Below are 26,225 nucleotides of genomic sequence, written 5' to 3'. Positions count from 1 at the left end.
GTTACTCTTCTCGGACCATACTTATGAGATTAACATTGTTTTTGATACTATTAGTTTTATTTTCAGTATAAATAATACTTAGGAAAATCTATTTATATTGGCACCTCTTATATCAAATTAAACTAAATATTAGTTAATTGGTTTTGAATGTTCTTCACTTTGTATTTTCTATATAATTATGTGTCATCTAACTATATATTTATTTCAACGCACGTTTCTGATCTTTTAGGTTTTAGTTTAATTAATAAATAGTATGTACTTGTCCAACAAAAAGATGACATAGTCCACATTAAAAAAATAATTAAACTTTGTTTCTCAAGTTCCTCGAAAACATTCAAAAACCAATTCTTGAATTTTTCCAAAACTGAGTTCGTAAGCTAAAACAAATTGCAAGAACTCTAAAACGTCACATCCGATCTTTATTATGCTATTTAAGGTAAAAATATTGAGTCACATTCTCAGTTCCTTTAGACGTTTGGCAATTGTCATGATGCATGGAATGGAAGATTCATTAAAGAAAAAACACTATCAATATTCTTTTTATGCACAAAGCTTCCATAAGAAATATCCTGTCGTTTATCAGCGCTTGATTGAATTTCTTCACTTTGATATTCGGAGCACTGGGCAGAAATCACATTGCGTGAATAGGGAAATTTTACTCTTTCACCACAGCTCTAGTTTGTGAAAATTCATCGTTACATTTATCTTATAATTTTATCATGCCCAAAAGAAATTTACTTAAATGAAAGAAGGTTTAGAGTGAAGGGCAAAAATACATATAAAGCATTCTTATTCTTATTTTATTTCTTTTAATTCATATATACACAATCAAATATAAAATTTTTTTTATCTAAACTATCACCAACTATTTACCACAAAACATACAGACTATTAATTACTATTGTGTTAAAATATATACCCAAAAAGAAATTTAATTAAATGAGAGAAAATTAACTCAAAGAAAAAAACAATTTCATCATGGTGAGTGAGCCAGTGCCCCAAATCGTCATTACCGGGTCCGGGTGTCTCGCATAACTTTTTACAAAGCCACCGAATCAGATAAGCTCATATAATATTTTCTTTTATTTTTATTTATCACATTCGGCTTGATATATTAAGTAAAAAATAATTATTAATATAATTATTTATTATAGTATTTTTATTAATTGATATTTATTATTTATTTTAAAATAAATTTTAAAAAATGAATAATTAACATTAAATATAAAATGAAATTTAAAACTTATTTTTCTTAATACGTTAAAAATAATAAATAAAAATAAAAATGTAATTTAAAAATAAATGCAAAGTAAAGGTCCCTTCAATGACTAGATGTAGGCCCCAAATCCACGTCACAACAATTCCCAAATAACCCACACAAAAAAAAATAAAAATAAAAAATCAACCAACAATAATCATCACCAACCAACCAAATTTTTTTTTTAATCAAAATTGAAAGGCAATATCTTCTTCCTTGTTCTTCATCGATCCAATCAAATACCCTCTCGTAAAGCCATCATGTCATGGCTTGCTCGTTCCATATCCAACACTCTCCGTCTCGACGACGACGACGAACACAAACATCAACAACAACAATTATCCAATCACAATTCTCAAAACGACGTCGTAACGCCTGATGTTGACGAAGACGCATCGACATACGAAGACATCGATTTATTAGAAGAACGATCTAATAACGATTACAATTCTGATGATAATGATGATCGTAACCGAAGCGTTAAGGAAGATTTATCTGAATTTAAAGAAACCCTAACGCGTCAGTTATGGGGTGTCGCTTCATTTCTCGCTCCTCCGCCTCCACCGCCTCCGCCGCCTCCACCGCCGCGGAAACCGGATCTATTTAAGACGGATGCGGAGTTAATTGATCGACCTGAGTTGATTGGTGGATCCGATGAGGAAGAAGCGGAATATGTTGGGAATTCGGATTATCAGGATGATGATGTGGTGGAGAGTGAAGGAGGTGATGCTGTTGGAGTGACGGAGGAAGTTTTGGCTTTTGCTGCTAATATAGCGCATCATCCCGAGACGTGGTTGGATTTTCCGTTTGCTGATGAAGAAGAATTTGATGGTTTTGTATATCTTCCCTTTTTATTATATTGATGTTTTTGGGTGCAAAGATAAATTGATTGATTTGTTGTTGGTTAAGATATTCGTAGAATGGATGGTGCATAGTGTAAAATTTGATTAGGATATTAGTCGTGTTAACTTCGGTAATAGTATTATAGGGCAACAGGATGTTCAGCTGCAAGTTTGAGTTTTTCTTATTGGAGAAGTTCTGAGGAACTGGTGTTAGTATATTGAATAGGGTGGGTGATCTTTTGGCTTATTTCTAGGCTGGGAATCGGATTTATGACTAAGAATAGACAATTGATGTGCCCGAGAAGAGGGTCATTCGGAAACAACCTTTCTACCTCCATGAGGTAAGAGGCAAGGTCTGCGTACACTCTACCCTCCTCAGGCTCCACTTGTGGGATTTCACTGGAATTTTGTTATTGAGCATACACAAGTAGTGTCTCTGATTGAGAAAAATATAGGCAAGTAGTGTCAAGTATAGAGTATCTTTCTTTGGAAGTATGGAAGTTATGTAGTAAACTTGAAATTCTAGACATGCTTGAAAAGTGTATTTTTTGGTTTGATGCTGTTTGGGAAAGTTTATGCTTTGGTTTCATTTGGACTTGTTAAATATCCAATTACGGCATTCATATATGTGCTTGATGAGTCCTAAGATGTGGGAATAGGAGTCAATGGATTATTTAGTTGGTCAGAGGAAGTATATCTTTCGAGAACTTGTCGGATTTAATGTAAAGCCTGAATTTTTTGTTCGTTCTCGTAAAGTTACAAATGTCAGTTTTTAGATAGAACCTAGAACTTTTAGTTTTCTAATGTTATTGACTTTATAAATCACCGTACCAACTCATGTTATGTCAAACTTGTACCTATGTGCAAAGTTCTTGTATAGTCTGTTTTGGTCCTTACAGATGCTTAGCTCAAAGGTTTTGACGTCTTTGTTACGTGTAAGAACCTGAACTATACATGAGTTTGTGAGTTGATCTATCCCTTTCACCAACGTTAAGCATTTTATGCTTGACACTATATGGTAATCAAATGAAATCATTCTATTCTCTTTCTCTAATAACTAACCGTACAACTCACGTTGTGCCAAACTTGTATCTTTGTTCAAAGTTCTTGTTTAGTTGGTTTTGGCCCTTACAGATGCTTAGCTCAAAGGTTTTGTCGTCTTAGGTACGTGTAAGAACCTGAACTATACATGTGTCTTTGAGTTGATCAATTCCTTTCGCGAGTGTTTAGCATTTTATGCTCGGCAGTAGACACTATATGGTAATTAAATGAAATCATTCTATTCTCTTTCTCTAATAACTAACTGTACAACTCACGTCATGCCAAACTTGTACCTATGTGCATAGTTCTTGTTTAGTCTGTTTTGGCCTCTACAGATGCTTAGCTCAAAGGCTTTGTCGTCTTCGGTACGTGTAAGAACCTGAACTATATATGTGTCTTTGAGTTGATCAATTCCTTTAATGTTGGACATTTTATGCTTGACATTATATAGTAAATAAATGAAATCATTCAATTCTCTTTCTCTAGTAACTAACTGTCCAACTCACGTTATCCCAAACTTGTACCTATGTGCAAAGTTCTTGTTTAGGCTGTTTTGGCCCTTACAGATGCTTAGCTCAAAGGTTTTGTCGTGTTCGTTACGTGTAAGAACCTGAACTATACATGTGTTTGTGAGTTGATCTATCCCTTTCACAAATGTTAAGCATTTATGCTTGACACTATATGGTAATTAAATGAAATCATTCTATTCTCTTTCTGTAATAACTAACCGTACAACTCACGTCGTGCCAAACTTGTACCTATGTGCAAAGTTCTTGTTTAGGCTGTTTTGGCCCTTACAGATGCTTAGCTCAAAGGTTTTGTCGTCTTCGGTAAGTGTAAGAACCTGAACTATACATGTGTCTTTGAGTTGATCAATTCCTTTCGCCAGTGTTTAGCATTTTATGCTCGACAGTAGACACTATATGGTAATTAAATGAAATCATTCTATTCTCTTTCTCCAATAACTAACCGTACAACTCACGTCGTGCCAAACTTGTACCTATGTGCATAGTTCTTGTTTAGGCTGTTTTGGCCTTTACAGATGCTTAGCTCAAAGGTTTTGTTGTCTTCATTACGTGTAAGAACCTGAACTATCAATGTATTTGTGAGTTAATCAATTCCTTTCGCCAATGTTAAGCATATGCTTGACACTATATGGTAATTAAATGAAATCATTCAATTCTCTTTCTCTAATAACTAATCGTACAACTCATGTTAGGCTAATCTTGTACCTATATGCAAAGTTCTTGTTTAGGATGTTTTGGCCCTTACAGATGCTTAGCTCAAAGGTTTTGTCATCTTCTTTACATGTAAGAACTTGAACTATACAGGTGTCTGTGAGTTAATCAATTCCTTTCGCCAATATTAAGCATTTTATGCTCGACACTATATGGTGATGGAATCATTCAATTCTCTTTCTCTAATAAACATGATAAACTACCATGCAGTTTAATCCCATAGGCAGTACTCGCAACATGTCTCCCTCCCAAGATCATCAACAACAACACACCCAGTATATTCCAGCAAATTGGCATTTGGGGAGAAGTAGGTGTATGCAGTCTGTACCGCTAGCTTAGAGGAGGTAGAGAGGTTGTTTTCGATAGACCCCGACTCAAGACAAAAATAGTCTATAAAAGGAAATAGTACAGGAACAAATAGGTATATGTATCAACACAACAACAAAAAATAACATAAAGAAGACTTATCTCAAAGTAATACTACAATCGATCTATCCTAAACAACAAACATTACCAAATTTCCACAAGCAAGACACTACAAGCATAACACTATGACTACTAGCACAAATACCAAAACATTGCACTCCCTCCTACTAACCTTCTACCCTAGTTCGCATCCTCCACACCTTTTTATCTAGGGTCATGTCCTCGGTATGCTGTAGCTGTTCCATCTTGTGTCTAGTCTCCTCCCTCCAATATTTCTTCAATCTACCTTTTCCTTGCCTGTATGCATCCATAATTAACACACACACCTCCGCACTGGAGCATCCATGCACCTCCTTATCACATGTCCAAACCATCTCAACCTCGCTTCCCGCATCTTAACATCCACCAAAACCACTCTCATCTTATCTCAAATAACCTCATTTCTAATCCTATCTTTCCTGGTAAACCCACACATCCATCCTAGCATCCTCATATCCGCCACCATCTTTTGGATGTGAGAGTTCTTGATCGGCCAACGCTCTGCCCCGTACAATATAGGTCTGACCGCCCCTTGTAAAACATACCTTTAAGTTTAGGAGACACGTTCTTATCACACAAGACACCGGACGCGAGCCTCCATTTCATCCACCCTGCGCGAATACGGTGAGTGACATCCTCGTCAATTTATCCATTTCCCGGGATCATAGACCCACCCAAAATACATAATAATATAGCTACAAAAAGTGAAAAGAAAATGAAGAGAGAGAGAGAGAGAGAGAGAACTAAAATGGTAGAAGTCCTCTTTCTCCCGCGACTAGATTTTATGAGAATGCCTGGAACTGTTGAATTTATGTCTGTGCTACACCTACAAGTAAGCAAAGAATGTCTGTGCTTCAAACTAGCTTAGAAAGTAGGGAGATATATGGATCAAAAGCTCCAAGCATAAGAGGAGTAACGGCGTTCATCGGGATGGGCCTTTTGGTCAAAGCATGACGCATGAGTTTGAATATAATGAAAATTCAGCAGCAGAGATACCTTCCATAGCATATTTGGAAGTGATCATATCTTTCAATATCTGACAGTAGTTTCGAGCAATATATTTGCATTTATGGAATAGATGTTTTTTACCCGTATTCCTGCTGCAACTTACATAAACAAATTTCCACCTAGAAGAGCAATAACTACAATCAATACAAGTTTACTCTGAATTTACAAAGAGCAACTTGTGTAATAGAAGTCCAGAACTTGCAACGAACCTCCAGCAGCAAGTTTCTAGAAAGGGAATGAAAAAGAATAGAATGATTACAGTGAACAAGGTCGGCAAAACAAACAATCTAAGTGTTTGCTCTGAACTGTTATTGTCAACGGAGGATTGATATAGTTTTTTCACAGAGAGAAGAAGGGTGTTTGGGGGGTGTTTTTTTTGGGGGTGGGGGTGGGGGGGAGCAGGGGGTCCTTCTGTTGCCAGATATTTTCTTTTCCATTTTTGACCAGCATTGTCTATTGAAAGAACTCCTTTAAGCACCCTTGGGCCATTAGTGTAGCCTAGTGTTCAGTGAATTGGATCCCAACCTTGGCATGTAGGTTTCAGATCCGGAAGAGACAAATCACTAGTTGATTTTTCTCATATGTATAGCTTTCATGGGTAGAGTTACTTGGTGCGTGTGGTGGTGAGAGATAGCAGGTAGTTGGTGGACCGAACATCAATGTTTACTAAAAAGTGAACTGTCATAAACAAACAATGATTTATTTTGTGCATCTCGTGGTGTCAAACTGAAAAAAAGAATAAAGAAGAGGTAACTTAGAAATGGAAGTGCAAAAAACCATGCCTATAAACAATTTAAATAAAAATGACCATTGGCCCAAGTAAAGGCAGTGTTCGGTGCATATTGGGTAATTTTGATGAAAAGTGATGGTCCTCGATAACATGTATTTCCTTGTGCTCAAATTGGTTGACGAACTTTTCACGAAGATTAATAAATTATAGAACAAATGGATGGATTTTCTTATTTGAATTCCAGTAGAAATATGACACTCCTAGAGTTTGAAAATGTGAAAATTGTCTCACTTCAAGTTCACATTATATAACACTGTAATGCATGTTGAATGACATATTGATATGTTAGATTTTGCCATTTAAAAGAAGAGGTCATTCTTCTTAGGCGGGCTAAAATTCGGTCAACTAAAATTTGTTAAGGAGCTTGTTGCACTTCTTAAATTGATTATGCAGTTGTTTGAAAAAATTAAAAAATATTAATGCAGTGACATCATGCCTTTGGTTGGATGGAGATTTTGATTTACTTCCAAAAATCAAGTAGCCAACATAACTGACTTTGGTAGATAGTTTTTGTACCTTCTTTGGTTCCTAAGAATTCATCTCTGTTACTCCTTAAATATATAATATGTGATAGAGTTGAGAGCGCATTACCACAAAGTTTAACTTCATTTATGGCATGTGCATTTTGTGAGTATCATTGAAAGAAAAGTTTTCAAGTCATAGTTACAAGCTTATTCTAACAGAAAATATCACATAAAAGTTCAAATTTGTATGGTTGAGTGAATTTGTACTTTCAGTTTTGTGAACATTGTGTGAAATGCTACTCCCATTCATCGCAATTTATTTGACATTCTTCCTGATTTGGACGTGTTAAAGTGTTTGACTCCATTTAATAGTTAATATTATTATATACAATTTGCACAAGTTCAAATTCATCTAAATATTCAAATCTCAAACTTTGATATGATGTTTTCTCTATCAAACTTACTCTTCGTTACTTGATATGTTCTTCCTATACTGATATAGTTCACAAGATAAATTAACATCGTAAACTGCATGTCCATTCAATAGTGTCAAAAGAAGGTGACGAGGGGGGTGTTATTAATATTATATGCCATTATTTTACTTTTTAAAATGTCAGTATTAGAAGCTGGCTCGGACACCATGGTCATAAAAAAATGTCATTATTAGTGTGTCATATCTATTTGGACGGAGTTAATACATGGTAATCATGTTGCTAAGGAAGATCACTTTTCAAGGCATCTATGTATAATACTATTTTGTCACTTAGGTGGTGATGATGATGACCTCTGAAGGAGAAGCTTTTTTATTAATGGAGTTTCTTTCTCCTTTTTTTAGATTTTGAGCTCTCTGATGCCCAACAGAGGCATGCATATGCTGTTGAACGTCTAACACCGAGACTAGCTGCTCTCAGATTCGAACTTTGCCCTGTTCATTTGAGTGAAGGTTTCTTCTGGATGGTCTATTTTGTTCTGCTTTACTCAAGACTGAAAAAGCATGACACTGAGCTTTTGTCTACACCTCAGGTTTGTTAATATTACGCTTCTTGCTTACAGAATCATCATCGCGTGGGGTTATACAATTATGATGAAAATATTTTTCCTTTTTTTGGGAACTAGTAGTGGGGTATCTGGAAGCAGTTTCAGTGATGCAACTTCTATATACACGACCTTTGATGACATGAGCTGTCTATGTGCGCTGATTTTTTTTTCCTTTTTTTGGGGTCATTTCCTTAGCTTGTAGAGGCAAGGGCTATGTGGATGCAAGAACTGCAAAAGAAAACAAAACCAGAGTCAGATTGGTTTGGCATAGGCACATTTCAATCAAAGGATAGCACGTATTCCCCACGTGGAGACTTCGAATCCAACTCATCTGAAGATGCTCTCTCTAGACATGTTGCGCTCCCAAGATCATTTGCTTTTGAACCTCCAACTTGCTACACTTCTGATACTGAAACTGAGAAACACTCAATTGGAAATACAGAGATCCAATTTATTGACAAGGCAGTTACTGAAGAAGATCCACCAAGCAAAATCATTGAAAAGGAGGTGGTAGGTGGTCCATCTTTTAAGCCACCAGTGTTTGATTATGATGAGCATGAGGATGACTGGCTGAAAGACAATTCAGAGTTAGAGGGTTACACAGGTTCTGCTATTGTGAATGAGGAAGATGTTTCGTTTAGTGATCTTGAAGATGATACTGATTATAAAATGCCTATAAAACCCAAATCAGTGTCAATAGATTATAACACAGCACTTAATGTCTTGTGAATTATCTTCAGCTGCCAGGGAGATACTTATTTATCTTTTAGGAGTGAACCCACCTGCATGTCAACCTCTGAGTAATTTGTGGCTCCTAGCGAAAAATGGTAACACTCAATCTCTCCATGGTTCAGGCTTGTTAGGCTGTGTCTTAGCCTGTTCTGGTTTGCAGAAGTTAGCAATTGTGCAATGTCCACTTCTCGTGGTTTTCACTAGTTCCGGGTGTCGATGTTTCAAGTTGGTCGTCCCAGATTCTTATCATCTCTTGAACCTCACAAAATCGATCACAAGATGCTTCTTTACTTGCAGAGTGTGGTGCAAGGCAGTAAGCAGCTTATATTTTATCCATTGCCTACATTCTTTGTGTGTTTTGAGATCATAGCTTAACCATGACCAAAGTAGGGCATGATAGCTAATTCTCATAACTGCGTTTGTATTTGTACATATACATGAATCTCTTACAGCTTGACCGTGCCCTGTAACAAGGCAACGGATATAGTGGGGTGCATGCAAGGACGCGTGACATCCGTATTTTTGTAATTGCATATTGAAGAATATCCCTATTTGGTTTGTTCATCTATCCTTCTTCTTGAAATGAATCTGTGCTATTATCAATGCATCTGCAGTTAGCAAGCTATGCTCTTTATTTACTACATAGGCCTGCTCTTCTTTCTCTCAAGGGTGGTGTAACTGTGAGTTAGAAGAGGATGATTTACTAAAGCAAAAAGGATCCTTTTGCATGTCTGTTTGCTTTTTCTCTTTCCTTGTAATTGGTAAAACATAAGATTCACACACTTCATTAAACCCTTGTACCTTCACAAGAGCATTCCACACCAGCGGTGTTGTTTGACTCTGGGCTCGAGAGTCGCATGATGGGTGACTATTCAGCATGATCCGGAGAGCAACGTCTGCACCGGTGAATGGAAGCCTCCTATCAACCAAAAAGGGTGCAATTCTTCCCACGGTGAAGTCACCATTGACACTGTTCACTATTTAATTGATAAGTCAGTAATAGGTAGTACTATACCCATTAAAATACTCTTTTAACATTTTGCTTTCTGAAAGTCTTAAGAAATTTGAAGTTTCTGTTAACTTTCTTAATGTAATTCATTTGTCGTCTTGTCCGAAGGAAAGCACTATTTAATTGATAAGTCAGTAATAGGTAGTACTATACCCATTAAAATACTCTTTTAACATTTTGCTTTCTGAAAGTCTTAAGAAATTTGAAGTTTCTTTTAACTTTCATAATGTAATTCATTTGTCGTCTTGTGCGAAGGAAAGTGCATCTCATTGAAGTTGTATTTTTTCGAATAATTTCTTGAAGAAGCTTCTCAATTTGAAATTGTATTAATCTAAAGTCCCAACATGTTCAATAAAGTAACCAAAGTATACTTGGACAAGTCAAACAAATTGTGATAGAACGAAATTTACGGGAACCAAATGTCGAAGTTTATATTCCCTCCTTTTTTTAAAAGGCTTCATTTGTTTTTTTTTTAAGATTTAGACGTTGGTCTGAATCTGAATGTATATCTGAATGATTAAAATATTTTCTATAGATTTGAAAACTGAATGATTAAAACTGTTTGTTTTTCAACATCTGAATGTGCAAAAAGTTTTTATTTGTATATATAATAAAATAAAAAAATACAATTTAAGTAAAAAATTAATTATATATCAGAAAAGTATGTACTTTAATACAACAAAATTATTATTTAATTAAAAAAAAATACTTATGTTTGTTAGTGATAGTGGAGATGGTTTATGATGATGGTTGTGGTGACAATGATTGGTATTAGTGATTAGTAATGTTGGTGGTGATAGTTGTGATGGTTGGTATTGTGGTGACTGTTATGATGATGACGGTTGATAGTGGTGGTGGTAGTGGTTGTGATGTGACATTGCTTGATGTTAATAGTTGGAGGTGTCGATTGTGATGGCTGAAAAATGAATGCATGATGATTGACGATGTGTTGGTGCTAGTTGGAGATGTTGTTAGTTGTGATAATGCATGATGATTGACGACGTGTTGGTGCTAGTTGGAGATGTTGTTAGTTGTGATGGTGGAGATGGTTGTTAGTAGAGATAAACTGTAGCGATGGTAGTGGCTGAAGTGGTGGTAGAGGTGGCGTTATTAGTAATAATGGTAGTGGCGGCCGAAGAATGTGTGGAGGTTGTGATGTATTAGTGGTAGTTAGTGGTGGTGCTAGTTGTGATAGATGAGTTGGTCGATAGTATGGATTGGCCGGTGTGGTTAATGATGGTGGTGTTGTCAACGGTGTTGATGGCGGTGAATATAATTGGAATAATAGAGATAGTAAGTGTGGTAGCGGTTGACAACAGCGGTTGATAGCGATATTCGTTGTTGATGGTGGAGGTGGTTAACAATGGTAGCGGTGGCAGAGTTGGTTAATGGTGGTGACTGATGATTATGAATAGACTGCAGTGAATATTATCCAACACCAGAATACCTCTTCAGACCTATTAAGGCTTGATTCTTGATTTGAATGATTAAGACTAGGGGTGTTCATGATTTGGTTTTTAACCAAACCGAACCACGATCCAAACCAAACCGATTAAAAAATTGATATTTGGTTAGGTTCGATTTGGTTTGGTTTTACTCTAAAATAACCGATAAAATAACCAAACTGAACCGATAGTACCTTATGAGATTGTAAATGAATTTCGCACTTTGAATGACAAATGATACTAATTGTGAAAAATAATATCTTGTTGTATATTGAAATTTATAGCTGAGATTCATTTGACTATAGACAATCACTAATTTTAACTTTCTTTTTTGAACCTTATTGAACAAGAAGTTTATGTGTTCACCTTTTGGGAGATTTATCATATCATTCTGTTAAATGTAGTTTTAAAATATTTTTTTAGAAGCGTTCATATGCTGTTGTTCATAGATTTGTCGAAGTATAACACTCAGTTGACATCTTAATTCCAAGGTTGAGATACAACGCCCGGTTAACATCTCATATGTTAGATTGAATTTTCTTTAAAAAAAAAAATCAACTTTTATGATTAACTAAAGTTATAAATCGAAAAAAACTAACCAAACCGAACTAAACCGGAAAGAACCAAACCGATGGTTATTTTTTGGTTTGGTTTGGTTTGGTTTTAGAAATTTAAAAACGGACTAAGTTGGTTTGGTTATAGTTTGACCAATAACTGACCCAAATCGACCCATGAACACCCCTAATTAAGACCTATTCATACCTTGAAAAATGAAGAGAATATTTATCATTTAAATACTATTCTTTTACTAAGTGTTTCAATTGTTTGTCTTATTTTATGTTTTACTCCGTTAAAGAATGTCTCTGTTAACTTTTTGGTAATTTTTTAATTTTAATTTTTCACATAAATGTTTAAAATTAGAAGATTAGTGGACATTTTGAAACATTCCATATATCTTTAATTTAAGATTACAAGATTTTTGAAACATTTCATATATCTTTAGTTTAAGATTACAAGATTCAAAAGTCCTAAAAAAAAAACAACATTTTATATATCTTTCTTAAATTTTGTGTCAAGTAAAAAACAACAACATACCGAGTATAATTCTACAAAGTAGGGATTGGAGACAGTAGAGCATATTCAGACCGTATCTCTACCTTGAAGATAGAGAGCTTGTTTTACTCAAAAAATAAATAAATTCAGAGCAGTTCCAAACAAGGAGTAATAAAAGTACAAAAAATAACAAATACAACAGCAAAATAAACAACGAATAACAACATAGTTGAATTACAATAAACGACAACATAATCAGTATACTCCTACAAAGTGGAACAAAACTATAATAAAACAACAAAATAATTGAGGTACAAGAAACAACAAATAGAAATAAAAATTTAAGGACAAGAAACTATAGCGGCGGTACCACTACTACTAGTATGACCAAATAGTAAGACAACGACCTGATTCGTACTAACCTTTTATCCTAATTCTTTCCTCTATATCCTCCTATCTAAAATCATATCCTCGATAAGTGAAAGTGTGTCATATTCTGTTTATTCATCTCCCCTAATATTTTTTCGGTCTACCCCCACCTTCCTTAAAACTATTCATAGCCAACCTCTCACACATTTGTACTGGGGTATCTGTACATCTCTTTACACACCCCAACTATCTTAAATGTGCTTTTCATATCTTGTCCTCCACCGTAGTCGCTCCTACCTCATCCCAAATATCTCACACATTTATTGCAACATCTTCATTTTCGTAGCTTTCATCTTTTGGATATAAGAGTTCTTGACTGACCAACACTCCATCCCATACAATAAAGTTGGTCTAACCATCGCCGTGTAAAACTTGTCTTTAAATTTTGATGACTCAATCTTCTTATCACACAAAACTTTGGATGAGAGTCTCCATTTCATCCACACTGCACCTACACAGTGAGTTACATTTTTGTCAATCTCGCTATTGCCTTGAATAATACACTCAAGATACTTAAAACTATCTTTTATTTAGATGAAATACATTAAAATGCAAAAAATATTTCTTAATGAATATGTCAAGTCAAACATGTAAAGAGATACTCTCTTTGTTCGCTTTTACTTGTCACTAATTTCCTAATTGTATTTCTACTTTTACATATCATTTTTGACAAATAAAAAAAAGACAATTTTCTTTTTCCTATTTTATCCTTAACATTAATTATTTTTACTCCAAATTAATTTCAAGACACAATGTAAAAATCATTTAATAGGGAGTATCATGGTAAAATAATTATGTTATTAATTACTTTTTTTAATGAGTGTGTTAAGTCAAATTGTGGCAACTAAAACCATACGGAGGGAGTATTAAAAATCTCCAACTAACATATTAATGGATGGAAAAGTAAAATACTCCCTCCGTACCAAATTGAGATGACACATTGATTAAGAAAAATAATTAATAACATGACTAGTTTACCATAGTGCCCCTATTAAATAATTTTACATTTTAATTTGAAGAAAAAGTAATTAATGCAAAGGGTAAAACATGAAATATTTTTTTTTGTCTTTTCTTGATTAACGAAAAAAGACAAATAAAATAAAAAATCAAATTAAAAAATTTGGGACAGAGGGAGTAGGTAAGTTTCTTCAATGCTCTTTCACTTTTAAGTCAAAATTTTTATGGTGAAATTTTTATTTGACAGCTTTTTTTCTACTTCTAAATCAGTTAAATTTACCTATCACATTGTTTAGTTGTTTAGTTGTTGGAGTTCATTGAATTCTTTAGGTTTTTGTGGTTGTCGAGTGACTAAACTAAATTTTCGTACCTCAGTCAAAATTTAAAATTTAAAATTTTCACGTCCAAATGTTGATTCTAACCACATGCCTCACCAATGATATTGATTTTAAGAATTCTGTATAAGTGTATTTTTCTATTGATAATTGTAGTATTCGGATTTGCATACATTTTCAATAATTTCATGTGATATTTATCACCGTTCATCAACAATATGCAATTTTGTTCAACACTAGGATAGACGGAAGGAAGTTATCTGATATTTTTCGTCTCTTTTGAAATTTAAATTTGAGATCTCATGATTCTCATTACTTATGTTATCGAAATAAAAATGAATACATGGCCTTGGCAAAGTCATATTGGTAATTATAGGTTCAATATAACATATATAATAATTTTAACTCATATACTGCTTGTATGTTAAAATTAATATGAACAAATAACAATAACAACAGACCCAGTGTATTTCCATAAAATACTGTCTCGGGAGGATAAAATGTATACAGTTCATACCACTATCTCCGAAGAGGTAGAGAGGCTGTTTCCGATAGACCTCCGGCTCAAGAATAAGAATAGTCCTTGACTTTGTCTTTTTTCATGGCATCTTATTTTTCAGACTTTCATTCCATTCCATTCATATCTTCTAACAACCCAAAATTTAAATTTATCACGTGTGAACTACTTTTAATATCTTTTTCTTTTTTAATATTTTAATAAAGATTTATCAAAAATAATTTCTCTGCCTTCATAAGGTAAAAAAGATGCATATACATCATTCTCTATAGAGCTCATTTATAAAATTTTGCTCATACTATTGAAAAAACTCTTTCTACGTTTAAATTGTAGAAGTAAATTATAAATTACACACTATTCTTCATGATGTTTCACTGAAATTACACATGTTAAGGTGTGTTGAATCTAAACATAGAGATCCAAAATCTATTATGTCATTTACAAAAGTAAGTGCTTATATAAGCAATGAATTAAAACAACCAATTACAGTTCAAGCCATAAACTAATACTATTCATATAGTAAATCAAGTCACGTGCATGTCACATGCAAATATGGCCGGCTGGGTAGTTAAATAGCCGCCACTCCTATGAATAATTTCACATCCCCAAAAAACCAGATAAATAAAAAATCTCCCATAATTTTCCTCCAAAAAATTTAAAACCTCTTCCATTTTTTCCAAAATTTTAATTTCCACTCAATTCCCATTATTTGTGGACGAAAATAAATTTAAATTACCTACAAACAAACAAACAAAAATAGCCCACAAAAATAAAAATAAAAAAATAAAATAGCCCAATCAGCATTTTTGCTCGGTCAATCCAAACAGCCACTTAACTTCTTCCATTTTCCATTCTCTTTTACAACAAAACGTCACAGGTTAGTTTCCTTAACGACCATTTCAATTTTTTTTCTGCAAAAAAAATCAATTGAAAAATCATAGTTACATTATTTGATATAACCAATTGGCTATTGATTTTTCAATTGTGTCAGATAATAGTGACGAAACTCTTGGTCCCTCGATCTTGGGAATTCATGTTTATATCTATATTATGAATTTTAGGTATGTCTAAAGATTCAATTTTTCGTTGTGTGGTTTATTCAATCTGAGCTATAGGGAGTTTTCTTGAATTTCAACTGAAAAAACAAAAGGAGAAAAAAGAGTTATCTTTTTGGGTTTCTAAATTGTGGGTATCTTTAAAATATTCAATTTTTGCGTAATTTGAGCTCTAGGGAGTTTTCTTGGATTTCACAATTGTGGGTGTCTTTAAAGATTCAAGTAATGACTATGGGGTTTGCTTAATTTGAGCTCTAGGGAGTTTTCTTGGGTTTCACTATTGTGGGTGTCCTTAAAGATTCAACTTTTGATTGTGGGGTGTCTTCAATTTGAGCTCTAGGGAGTTTTCTTGGATTTCACAGTTGTGGGTGTCTTTAAAGATTCAAGTAATGACTATGGGGTTTGCTTAATTTGAGCTCTAGGGAGTTTTCTTGGGTTTCACTATTGTGCGTGTCCTTAAAGATTCAACTTTTAATTGTGGGGTGTCTTCAATTTGAGCTCTAGGGAGTTTTCTTGAATTTCAGTTGTGCCCAAAAAAAAAAAAAAAAAAAAAGAGTTTTCTTGTTTTTTTCAGATAGTGATTTGAAGTGTGTTAGTGGGGTTTGCTTAGTATTGTATAAAGTTCCAATCTTTATACAATTGTATAAGCCAAAAATAGTAGTTTTTTGGTTTCACAATTGTGGGTACCCTTAAAGATTCAATTTTTTAGTGTTGGGTTTCTTGAATTTGAACTCTAGGAAGTTTTCTTTAATTTCAACTGAAAAAAAAGGAAAAAAGAGTTTATTATATGGATCTTGAGGTGTTGAAGAAAAGTTTGAACTATGCTCAAAAGAAGAAGAAATGGATAATTCTTCTTGGATTAGTTGGTTTATCTAGTTATGGTGCATATAGAGTATATCACATGCCTTCTGTTGTGAAGAAAAGAAAGACGGTCATGAGGTTGTTGGGAGCTTTTATCTCAATGGCTGAAATGGTTTCTGATTCTTCTGAAGCTGTTAGTGTTGTGTCTAAGGATTTAAAGGAGTTTTTGCAGTCTGATTCTGAAGAACTTCCTAGGAGTTTGAAGCAGTTAGCTAAACTTGCAAGATCTGAGGAATTTACCAATTCTGTGGTTAGAGTTTCCCAGGCTCTAACTGTAGGGATTTTAAGGGGGTATGGGAGTGAAAATAAGGGTGAGATTGAGGAGGTGGGTGGTTCAAGTTTTGTTGATAAGGTCATGGATAGAATGATGAGTACTGTTGGGACTGGATTTGTTTCTGTTATTGTTGGTAGCTTTGCAAGGAACTTGGTTATGGGTTTCTATTCGAATAGTGAGTCGGATGAGGCGTTGATTGGGAATTACCAATCTGGGGTCCCGTATATGAAGGCGAATTCATCAGAAGTGCCAAGATGGGTTGATGTGGTTTGTACTGATAGATGTAAACTAATGATTGCTGATTGTATCCAGACATTTGTGAGCACTGCTGTTGCAGTTTACCTCGATAAAACAATGCATATAAACGTATATGATGATCTGTTTTCTGGGTTGACCAATCCGAAGAATCAAGCCAATGTGAAGGACTTTCTAGTTTCCGTTTGTAATGGGGCTGTTGAAACGCTAGTGAAGACGTCTCATCAAGTGATGACAGCTTCTGGATCTGATTCTGATTTGAGTTTGAAATCTGCTTGTTCCATAGTTGATCAAAGTGATTATTTAACACAAGCAAGTGGAAAGGCACTTCAGCAAGTGGCTCCAAGAAAAATTAACACGAGTCAACCGATTGATCTACAAAGTAATGGATGGCTGACTAGTGTGTCATCAACATTGGCAGTTCCAAGCAATAGAAGGTTTGTGCTTGACGTGACTGGCAGGGTGACATTTGAAACGGTTAGATCTATTGTGGAGTTTTTCACTTTGAAGCTATCCGAGAGCATGAAAAGAAGTGCTAACGTTGTTCATGAAGAAGTTGTGGAGAGAGGGCTCAATGTCATTACTCAAATCAATGCCAAGTCTTATGTAATTCTTACAGTATGCCTTGCATTATTTCTACATATTCTTGGCAGTACTCATGCTTTATTGCCTGCCTAAATATTAGTGATTCCTTAGATCTATTGTCTTAGAAGCTTATATGTTCTGTAGACTGGGAAATATGTACATGCATTTGTTAACCTATTATTAAACGGGCAGTTTCTCTACATTCTCCCTTTATGCTGTTAACTTCCAGGGAAGATTCTTTTGTCTTCCAGATGCAGATGTTCACTCGATATTGGAAGTATTCAATCGCCGTTATCTGATCAAATAATGTAAAATTGGAGATAAATGCTCATGTTACTCTCAAACTTTCTACTATTATAAGTTTTGTATGTAAATGATTTATGAGCCAGTATCTTTGAGAGTACAATTGGTCAATCAATATATTTCTCTGTTGTTCTTGTGATACTATATCGTGAAAAGCTGAACTTGTTGCTCATTGTTGTTGGCACCTACTACTGTACATCAACCATCCTTTTCAAATTCTATGGAGGAGAATGATTCATGGGCATCATGTAGTTTATCCTCGCATCATGTTAGTTATGAAGATGTGATTGCTATTAAAGTTTTCTATATGGTTGGTATTCTTGTGCTTGGTCTCAAAATATTTTGCCTGAATTCAACTTCCGTTGCCGTTTTACTTTACTTTTCTTGATATCCTTTCATTATTTTCTACTTACTTTATTACTATCATGAAGGCTACAATTTTTAGCTTTTGAAATCTAATAGATATCGATCTCTTATCTGCATCAAGCCTTTGTATAATTTGGTGACTCTCAAAAAAGCTTTTTGGATTGGGAGATTTCAAGCATGCCATTTCTTCCTTCAGTAAGGAGCTGATGGGCAGTCTTTTCTTGTTCATTTAACTGTTTTGTTTGATGACAATCAGGGAAGATGCTATAATACTGTTTACGTCTGGTTTAATCTGTACATTAGCCTAGTCTTTGGTCTATACGTAGTTATGAGTTCTTCCGTTTCCCTTTCTGATTTGAACTGAATGTTGTCTTTGATAGCTGATATATTTTCTCCATAACTGATTTTGGTAATAGTACTAGGGAAACAGCCTCTTGCAGAAATGCAAGGTAAGACTGTGTACAATAGACCCTTATTCTGTTAATATACTGCTTACATAGAGTTACATATCCTTGTACTGTGGCCAGTATTACTCCATGTACTTTGTGAATATGCTGCATGTATCAAAAATTCTTCTCTCAGTGTTCATTCCGAAAATTCATAACCAAGGATAATGTCATTTAGTTATGTGTATGGGAAGGAGATCAAATGAACAACGCAGGCGATCGCCATCTCATTACTATTCTCTTCATGTATTCATAATGTTTCGCATCTGATATATAAGATTAATGGTAGTTAACATAGTTTTTAAACATCGTTCTAAGGTTTTGAGATGCTCAGATTCCTTCACCATGTATTAACTATGTACAGAAGAATGTCACAATTATGCTAAATTTGCTCTTCTAGTTTCAGTTGACTCTAATTTTGTGGGGACTTTATTATGCTCTTGGAGCATCTTCAGAGGCTTGTTAATTAGATTAGAAAGTTGTATGCAAAAGGACATTAACCAGTGAAAGTATGAAAAGAATGTTCAAATTCCCTTTATTTAACTACCTTCTCTCTCCCTCCGTCACATATTAATTTTCCACCTTTCCATCAATAATTGTCTTAAATTACTTGTTCATTTTTCGAGTTAAGAGAAAATTAATTACTCTCTCCGTTCCAAATTGAGATGACACATTGGTTAAGAAAAATAATTAATAACATGCCTAGTTTACAATAGTACCCCTATTAAATGATGTTTACAATTTCATTTGAAGAAAAAATAATTGATGCAAAGGGTAAAACAAGGAAAAAAAATTTATCTTGTTTTGATTAATGAAAAAAGACAAGTAAAATGGGACATCAAATTAAAAAATTTAGGACGGAGGACATAAATTGTTTCCATTTTGACCCTACAATTAACATATTTGAAAGCCTAACCAAGTTTATAAGTTTCAAAAGGAAAATTCTTTTTTCAAAGGAGTGGTAAAAGAAAAATTCGTAAAACTATCAATCTTATTTATGATTTCTAGGAGTAACTAATATGAGACCAATGAAAAATTGATAACTACTTCTTTTGTTTCAAAATAACTGACTCCCTTTTTCAAATTTTAAAATAATTGACTCCCTTTTTCAAAATATTTATTTTAATTTAGTTATTATTTTTATGAAATCAGAAGAATATTGCTATGTTTTTTCAATATCATTCCTATCATTTAATGATAAAATAAAATATATATTCTTCAATTTAAATTTTTAAAATATAATTAATAGGATTAATTTAATAAAATAAGTCTCTAATAAATATTTTTTTAATAAAAATATTTTGTTAATAAGGATCAACTAGTTTAAAACGAGCTAATTTCTGACGAGAGTCAATGGTCTTCTCAAAGTCTTAGTTGGGAAATCTTTTATGTTTCCAACAAAGGCATCTTCCTTTATTTTTTAATCTTGTTCACATTGATAAAATCTGGGAATTTTTGGGGGATAATGTGTGTTCACACTCATTTTTCTCCTCATGAGTAGGAAATTAATTGCATGATCAAAGATTTTAAGGTGCGTATAAAATATGATGAATTAGTAATATTCGTATTAATGTAAGTATTGTTTATTTTTATTTTAATTATGCTCAAATTATTTTATATGCAACAGTTGGTTTGATCTGTTAAAAATAATTTTTATTGTGTATTTTTAATAAAAGAAATTAGTTACAAAAATTTTCTCCATAAGTATAATGAAAATAATGTGGAAAAGGTCTTGAGGGACTATTGTATCTTTATTCATACTAATACATGCATTAAAGTTTATTGCATCGTGCCAATATCAAGAGTTTTTCATGTATTAGTTATGCATAACATAATAAACAATAGAGTATATAAATAATGCAAGAAAAGTGTACCAAATAAGATATTAATAATACCCAAAACTAATACATGCATTATTTTTTCTAATATATCCTACCAAACGACTCTTAAGTTCATGCACACGATGCAAACGGGTCATTTGCACGTCTAACCCTATTTCTTACTGGTCTTTTATTTATGTCCCTCATAAAAAATAACTCTATTCTCGAGACATAAGTTTATATTTTCGTATCATAATTATAAACTTATTTTTTCCAACTAAGATATCATCCTTGATTTTTTTTTTTCTCATGTTCACATTTATATAAGGGAAAAGGCATCGTTTCCATCCCAAACTATACCCGAAAAGTCGAAGCCACACCTAAACTATACTGGTGACCTATTATACACCTAAACTATAAAAAAGTGAAACCATTTACATCTTGTCAGACTACCACCACTTGCATGTGGTGTAGTGTTTTACACGCGCTGCCACGTCAGCACCACGTCAGTAAAAAGTATCACTTTTTTATAGTTAAAGTGTGTAATAGGTCACTTATATAGTTTAGGTGTGGATTCGACTTTTCAACTATAGTTTAGAGTGGAAACGATGACTTTTTCTTTAATTTTTTTAGCCATTTACTTTTGTTATTTAATAGACTGGACGCGCCTAAAATAAGTGTAACACATACGCCTTAGAATGGGATTGCGGGGAGGTAATAATATCACTTTTTTATAGTTAAGGTGTGTAATAGGTTACTAGTATAGTTTAGGTGTGACTTAAACTTTTCAGATATAGTTTAGGATGGAAATAATGCCTTTTCCCTTTATATAATATGGATTTATGAGGGTTATGTGCATAATTAGTGCATTCACACTCATCAACAGTAGTAACATAATAAAATCTTATTTTTTTTCAGTACGAAATTAAGTGCACGACCAAAGATTCTATGTTCATGCACACGAGTCATTCACTTTTGACCCTTATATGTGGTGGTATTTAATTAATTTATGCTCCATGAATAATTTTTTTGCGGGACATAACTTTATATTTTTGTATTTTTATATCATTCCACAAGTTATATCTGAGCATGACTTTATTTTTTAAGTAACTTATGTCCCACTAGGCACAAGTTTCATTGTTCAAGAGTAAAAATTAAGAGAAAAACTTGCAATTTATACAATAATTTATTGTTATTTTAAATAATTAAAGAGTAGTCTATTTAAAAGTACACCACTCACTATTTTCACAGTGACAATCAATAACTAAGATATCATAATTTGAATTATAGTATCACGAGTTTAAATTTTAATAATATTTTGACCATTGTGAAATAATAAAATTAAAAGAAATTTATAGATGCACAACTCATCAAAGTCTCCCAAATTTGAGTTGTTTGAGCAAAACACATTTATACTGAAAAAAAGAAGAAGCAATTACGCATTTATGGATCAAAAGCACACCCATATACAAACATGGAAATGCAAAAATGTGTGAGGAAACAAAATCAGGTATAAACTTTTGGACATTGTTACTGTTAATTAACGACTAAAATTAATTATTAGATATGATACACTGAAACTACTAATGAAGAATAAGTGTTTTATTTTTATATTTTTTTTCATTTCCGTTTTACTTATCGACTTATACATTATAATAGAACGTACTTAAATGAAAGTTCAATTTAATCCAACTTAGACATCTATCTAAATATAATATATACCTAGTTGGCAAGCAATTTCGGTTCGCGGCAGAAAACAAGAAAATAATAAGCTGAAATTCCCTGCCTTTTAATGCGATTTGAACAATTTGTTTACGTAATTGAAATAACCAATTCGATAGGAATAAAAAAAAAAAGAAAAGAAGGGCATCAAATACAAAGAGACTAGGCAGAAGTAGTTTTATTAGTATTATTTGAACATGCCATTACAACCCCTTTAATAGTTTAGTATACTAATTAAAGGGGGATTAGAAATCTTAAACACAAAAGGTCCTCCATAATTAATTCATGGATGATTATTGTCAATAATAGTTTGAGTATAAATGTAATCAACATGAGCATCAGCCAAATTCCTTCTCTTCAAACATTCTTCTTCCTTCACTCCTTCACAATTTGCTTCATCAATTTCAATTTTCCCTTCATTTGCAACCTGCCCATAAAAACAAAACGATGATCACTTAATCAATTAATCAGACGAGAAATCATAGTAGCTCAGTTGATCGACCATCTGAACTATCATCAAGTCTTTAAATGCAAATTGATTACAAAATCATTAGATCGAGGACATGTTTGTCTGAGCGTTAAACAATTATACAAATCCCATGTGTCCACTCAATGAACCTTGATGCATTGACATTGACCTAGTAAAAAAGCTTTGGACCATCAAATTAAAATTTGTTACTCTAGGAAATAAAGTAAATTATCCCTACTAAAGTATAACAAAATCAAGATTGTTGGTGGTGCGAAAAAAATATATATTATTTACATTTTCAGTATACATAAATCAAATCGTCATTTTTAGGTGTTAGTTGTCGAAATACAAGTGTATTCTCTTTTATCTTGGTTTAGGATTGATTTTACCTTATAAATGTCACATCGACGCAGTTCTAAAAACCCAAATCCAATACACAAAAAATCAAAAAACCACAAAATATTTAAATAAAAATTAATTAAATAAGTAAAATCTCACATGAATTTGGGGCTTGAGCACAAGAGAAGAATCAGGACGAACAGCAAATGTGAGAGTAGTGAAGCAAAGAAGAAAAGCCACAATGATAATAGTGCACAATTTTGACATTTTCCCCTCTTTTTTCAAACAACAAATAAATTGATTTCTTTTACTTTTTGTGTATCACTTAAGGGATGGTACAAGAGAATTTATAGGCAAAAAAGGGGCCTTTTTGCTTTAATTTTGGAAAAGATTTCATTGAATTTTTACATTAAATTGTTGACGTGTTGATAAGGCCAAATTGTTAACCAATTACTACATGTTGGTTAGGAAGTAGAAGTAGTATTAACTAAATTTGTACATGCCACAAAAAAGGAAATAATTAATGAATTCTTAATTAAGATAATATCTGATGGTCAAATATGAGGATATAATTTGATTCTTAATTAAAACGACCCTTATCTTCTTTTTTTGGTTAAACTGTAATCTCATGGAAATTACATACTTGATCACAATTCTAGAAAATCCAGAATCAGATTATTAATTAATAGATTCTTTCCCTAAGTGTAAGTATGTTTATTTGGTATGATCGCATTTAACTTTTTTCAAAAAGAAATATTTATTTGGTTTTATTTTTACCTTATTTTAAAAAAAAAATTGGAGATAACTCCACATTTAGAATCTCAACTTGCATCTCATAGTCCATGTTTATATATATGATAATAGACTATTTTATGATGTGAAGAGTTATAATTAATTTAAAAGTATGTCGTGATATAACTTAGTCGTTAATAGGAGAGAAGTCGACACACGGTACAATACGAGACGATGAAATATAATGAAATAGATGGTAGAGTGCCTGCATTGGAAGAGTCATCTAGAAAAATTGCTTTAAGACATCGATCTAAGCATATAAAAAGAGAGAAGTCAACACCATTGCATTAGTTTTGTAGTAGCAAATCATCAGAAGCATTGTCTAGAAAGATACCTCTGCATATATGCGTTGGTTCTTGCACTGACAAATCAAAAATGTCTTTTAAAAAGATCGTGTTACGTACGACATGTATGAGTCTATAAAAAGAGAGAAGTCGATCGACAACATTGCATTAGTTCTTGCAATAGCAAATCAGCTGCGTCATCTGGAAAGATTATATATATTATGATATGTCTAAGCCCATTAAAAGAGTGAATTAAGTTGATAATTCCATTGCATTGATTTTCGCAATAGCAAACCAATCACCCGGTGTAAACACCAAGCCAATGCATACGTGCCATGCGTTTGAATTTAAAGTTCATGTTACTTAACCATGATTAATCAACATGTATTTTACTTAATTTAATTATATAACCATAATAAAAAATATTAGTTTGGTGTATACACCGGGTGCGTGTAAGTTTTTACCAATCAGAAGCGTTATGTGATCATGTTTACGACACATTTAAGCCTATAAAAGAGAAGTTGACACTACTGCATTAGTTCTTCCTGTAGTAAATCAGGAGGGTAGTCTAATAAGTGGCGTTATTCATATCATTTCACGTAAATCTTCTTCATTCTTCATTTTATCTTACGTGAATCTATTGGTACAAAGTTGAGAGGAAAGTTTTTTTTTTTTTTTTGAATCTATAATTTAGAATATTTTATGACACTTCTGTGATTATAAAATACTAGTACTTGGACACGTGTGTATTGTACCTGTATTTTAGCTTATCAATATAAACGTTTTAAAATAATAAAAATAATATTTAAATATATGTTCAAGTATTGATGAATTGTGATTTTTTTTGGTTATATTTTTCCGTTAGAGATATATGTGGTGATCATCCTTATAAAACTCGTAAAATCTTGTTTCCTTCTCCCATTTACTTAATAGGTAGAAAGTAATCATACACAATCTATAAGCGACTTGTTTCAAGGTTGCAATATTAATAAAAGTGAGAACTAGTAGTTTTTGTAAAATCTATTCAATTTTTTACCTCTTTTTATCTGCGGACACCTCTGATCAACATTTCAATACCTCAAAGTACGAATCATCTAAACACAACAATAAGTGGTATCATTCGTATCACATACAACTTTCATTATTTTTGTTGCATCTTATGTGAATTTATTGATACAAAGTTAAAGAACAAAGTTTTTAAACAAAAAATCTATAATTAAAATATATTTTGACAGCTGTGTGATTATGATAATACTAGTTTTTGAACACGTACATTACACATGTATTCCAACTTATCAGTGTAAGTATTTTAAGATAAATAAATATAATAGTTAATATAAGTTCAAGTTAATGAATTATAATTTGTATTTTTTTTTTTTGGTTAGGCGTTTATGTAGTGGCAAACCTTAAAAGGGAAAAATAAACTCTTACCTCAATCAGACTGAAAAACCCTAGCCAGCTCCAGAAAATAGGAACCTAGTTTTGCCTACACGTAAAGTCATCGGTAACAATGGCCGTAGTGGTCAGTGGCCAGCCTCCGTTACCGAAAACTGGTCAAGCAGATTTGATAAAACCTAAGCCTACTTTTGCAAACCTGTTACAAGCACAGAATAAGATTATTAAACAAATTCCATTAAAAGAAATATCGTACTTGCATGGGGAGCGACATATTATTTGGGATGAAGAGGAAGTGAATCAAATGATTATTAAGGAGGATTTACAATATGCAGGAATTGAAAATTCTCATATGGCTGGTCAGATATTCAAGATCTGAGGAAATTAATTCCAAAACAATGTGAATTAAAGGGAGAAGTCAACATTGGCCTATTGAGTAATAGACATGTCTTAATAAGGGCTACAAATATTGAAGATTATGTACATCTTTTATCAAAGCCTCAATTTTATATTACCAAGAATTACTGGTCATACCCTATGAGGACACTAAAATGAGATCCAATGTTCAATCCTGAGGGGAAACAACTACTGCAATGGCATGAATCTCTTTTCCATCATTGCCTCCAAATTTCTTTGCC

At 33.0% G+C, this 26,225-nt stretch overlaps 3 protein-coding genes across 3 annotated transcripts; 2 read left to right on the top strand and 1 right to left on the bottom strand.

Annotated features, from left to right (window-relative positions):
* Positions 1–1,394: 1,394 nt before the first annotated feature.
* Positions 1,395–9,483, top strand: LOC107871040. Its single transcript, XM_016717834.2, has 3 exons — positions 1,395–2,089; positions 7,942–8,129; positions 8,340–9,483. The coding sequence occupies exons 1-3, from the start codon at positions 1,519–1,521 to the stop codon at positions 8,871–8,873; spliced, it is 1,293 nt and encodes a 430-aa protein (XP_016573320.1). The 5' UTR covers positions 1,395–1,518; the 3' UTR covers positions 8,874–9,483.
* A 5,741-nt stretch (positions 9,484–15,224) lies between these two features.
* On the top strand, positions 15,225–17,851 carry LOC107871039 (protein PHLOEM PROTEIN 2-LIKE A10). Its single transcript, XM_016717833.2, has one exon. It carries the CDS (start codon positions 16,464–16,466, stop codon positions 17,742–17,744), a length of 1,281 nt encoding a protein of 426 aa, XP_016573319.1. The 5' UTR covers positions 15,225–16,463; the 3' UTR covers positions 17,745–17,851.
* Positions 17,852–22,471: 4,620 nt separating this feature from the next.
* On the bottom strand, positions 22,472–23,453 carry LOC107872586 (phytosulfokines 3). The gene is made up of 2 exons (XM_016719229.2): positions 23,276–23,453; positions 22,472–22,735 (listed from the first exon to the last, which is right to left on the bottom strand). Exons 1-2 carry the CDS (start codon positions 23,381–23,383, stop codon positions 22,592–22,594), a joined length of 252 nt encoding a protein of 83 aa, XP_016574715.1. The 5' UTR covers positions 23,384–23,453; the 3' UTR covers positions 22,472–22,591.
* Between the last annotated feature and the right edge of the window lie 2,772 nt (positions 23,454–26,225).

The sequence above is a fragment of the Capsicum annuum genome, chromosome 4, assembly GCF_002878395.1.
Source record: "Capsicum annuum cultivar UCD-10X-F1 chromosome 4, UCD10Xv1.1, whole genome shotgun sequence".
NCBI classification, from domain to species: domain Eukaryota; kingdom Viridiplantae; phylum Streptophyta; class Magnoliopsida; order Solanales; family Solanaceae; genus Capsicum; species Capsicum annuum.
Note: the sequence above shows the minus strand (reverse complement) of the source record. Positions and strands in the feature narration are given on the sequence as shown.

Bases quoted from the DNA above. Each gene is read 5' to 3' on its own strand.
- LOC107871039 (XM_016717833.2), top strand. From the start codon at position 16,464: ATGGATCTTGAGGTGTTGAAGAAAAGTTTGAACTATGCTCAAAAGAAG.
- LOC107872586 (XM_016719229.2), bottom strand. From the start codon at position 23,383: ATGTCAAAATTGTGCACTATTATCATTGTGGCTTTTCTTCTTTGCTTC. The intron at 22,736-23,275 runs GTGAGATTTTAC...TTTTATGGGCAG, and splicing joins TGCTCAAGCCCCAAATTCAT to GTTGCAAATGAAGGGAAAAT.
- LOC107871040 (XM_016717834.2), top strand. From the start codon at position 1,519: ATGTCATGGCTTGCTCGTTCCATATCCAACACTCTCCGTCTCGACGAC. The intron at 2,090-7,941 runs GTTTTGTATATC...TCCTTTTTTTAG, and splicing joins TGATGAAGAAGAATTTGATG to ATTTTGAGCTCTCTGATGCC. The intron at 8,130-8,339 runs GTTTGTTAATAT...TCATTTCCTTAG, and splicing joins AGCTTTTGTCTACACCTCAG to CTTGTAGAGGCAAGGGCTAT.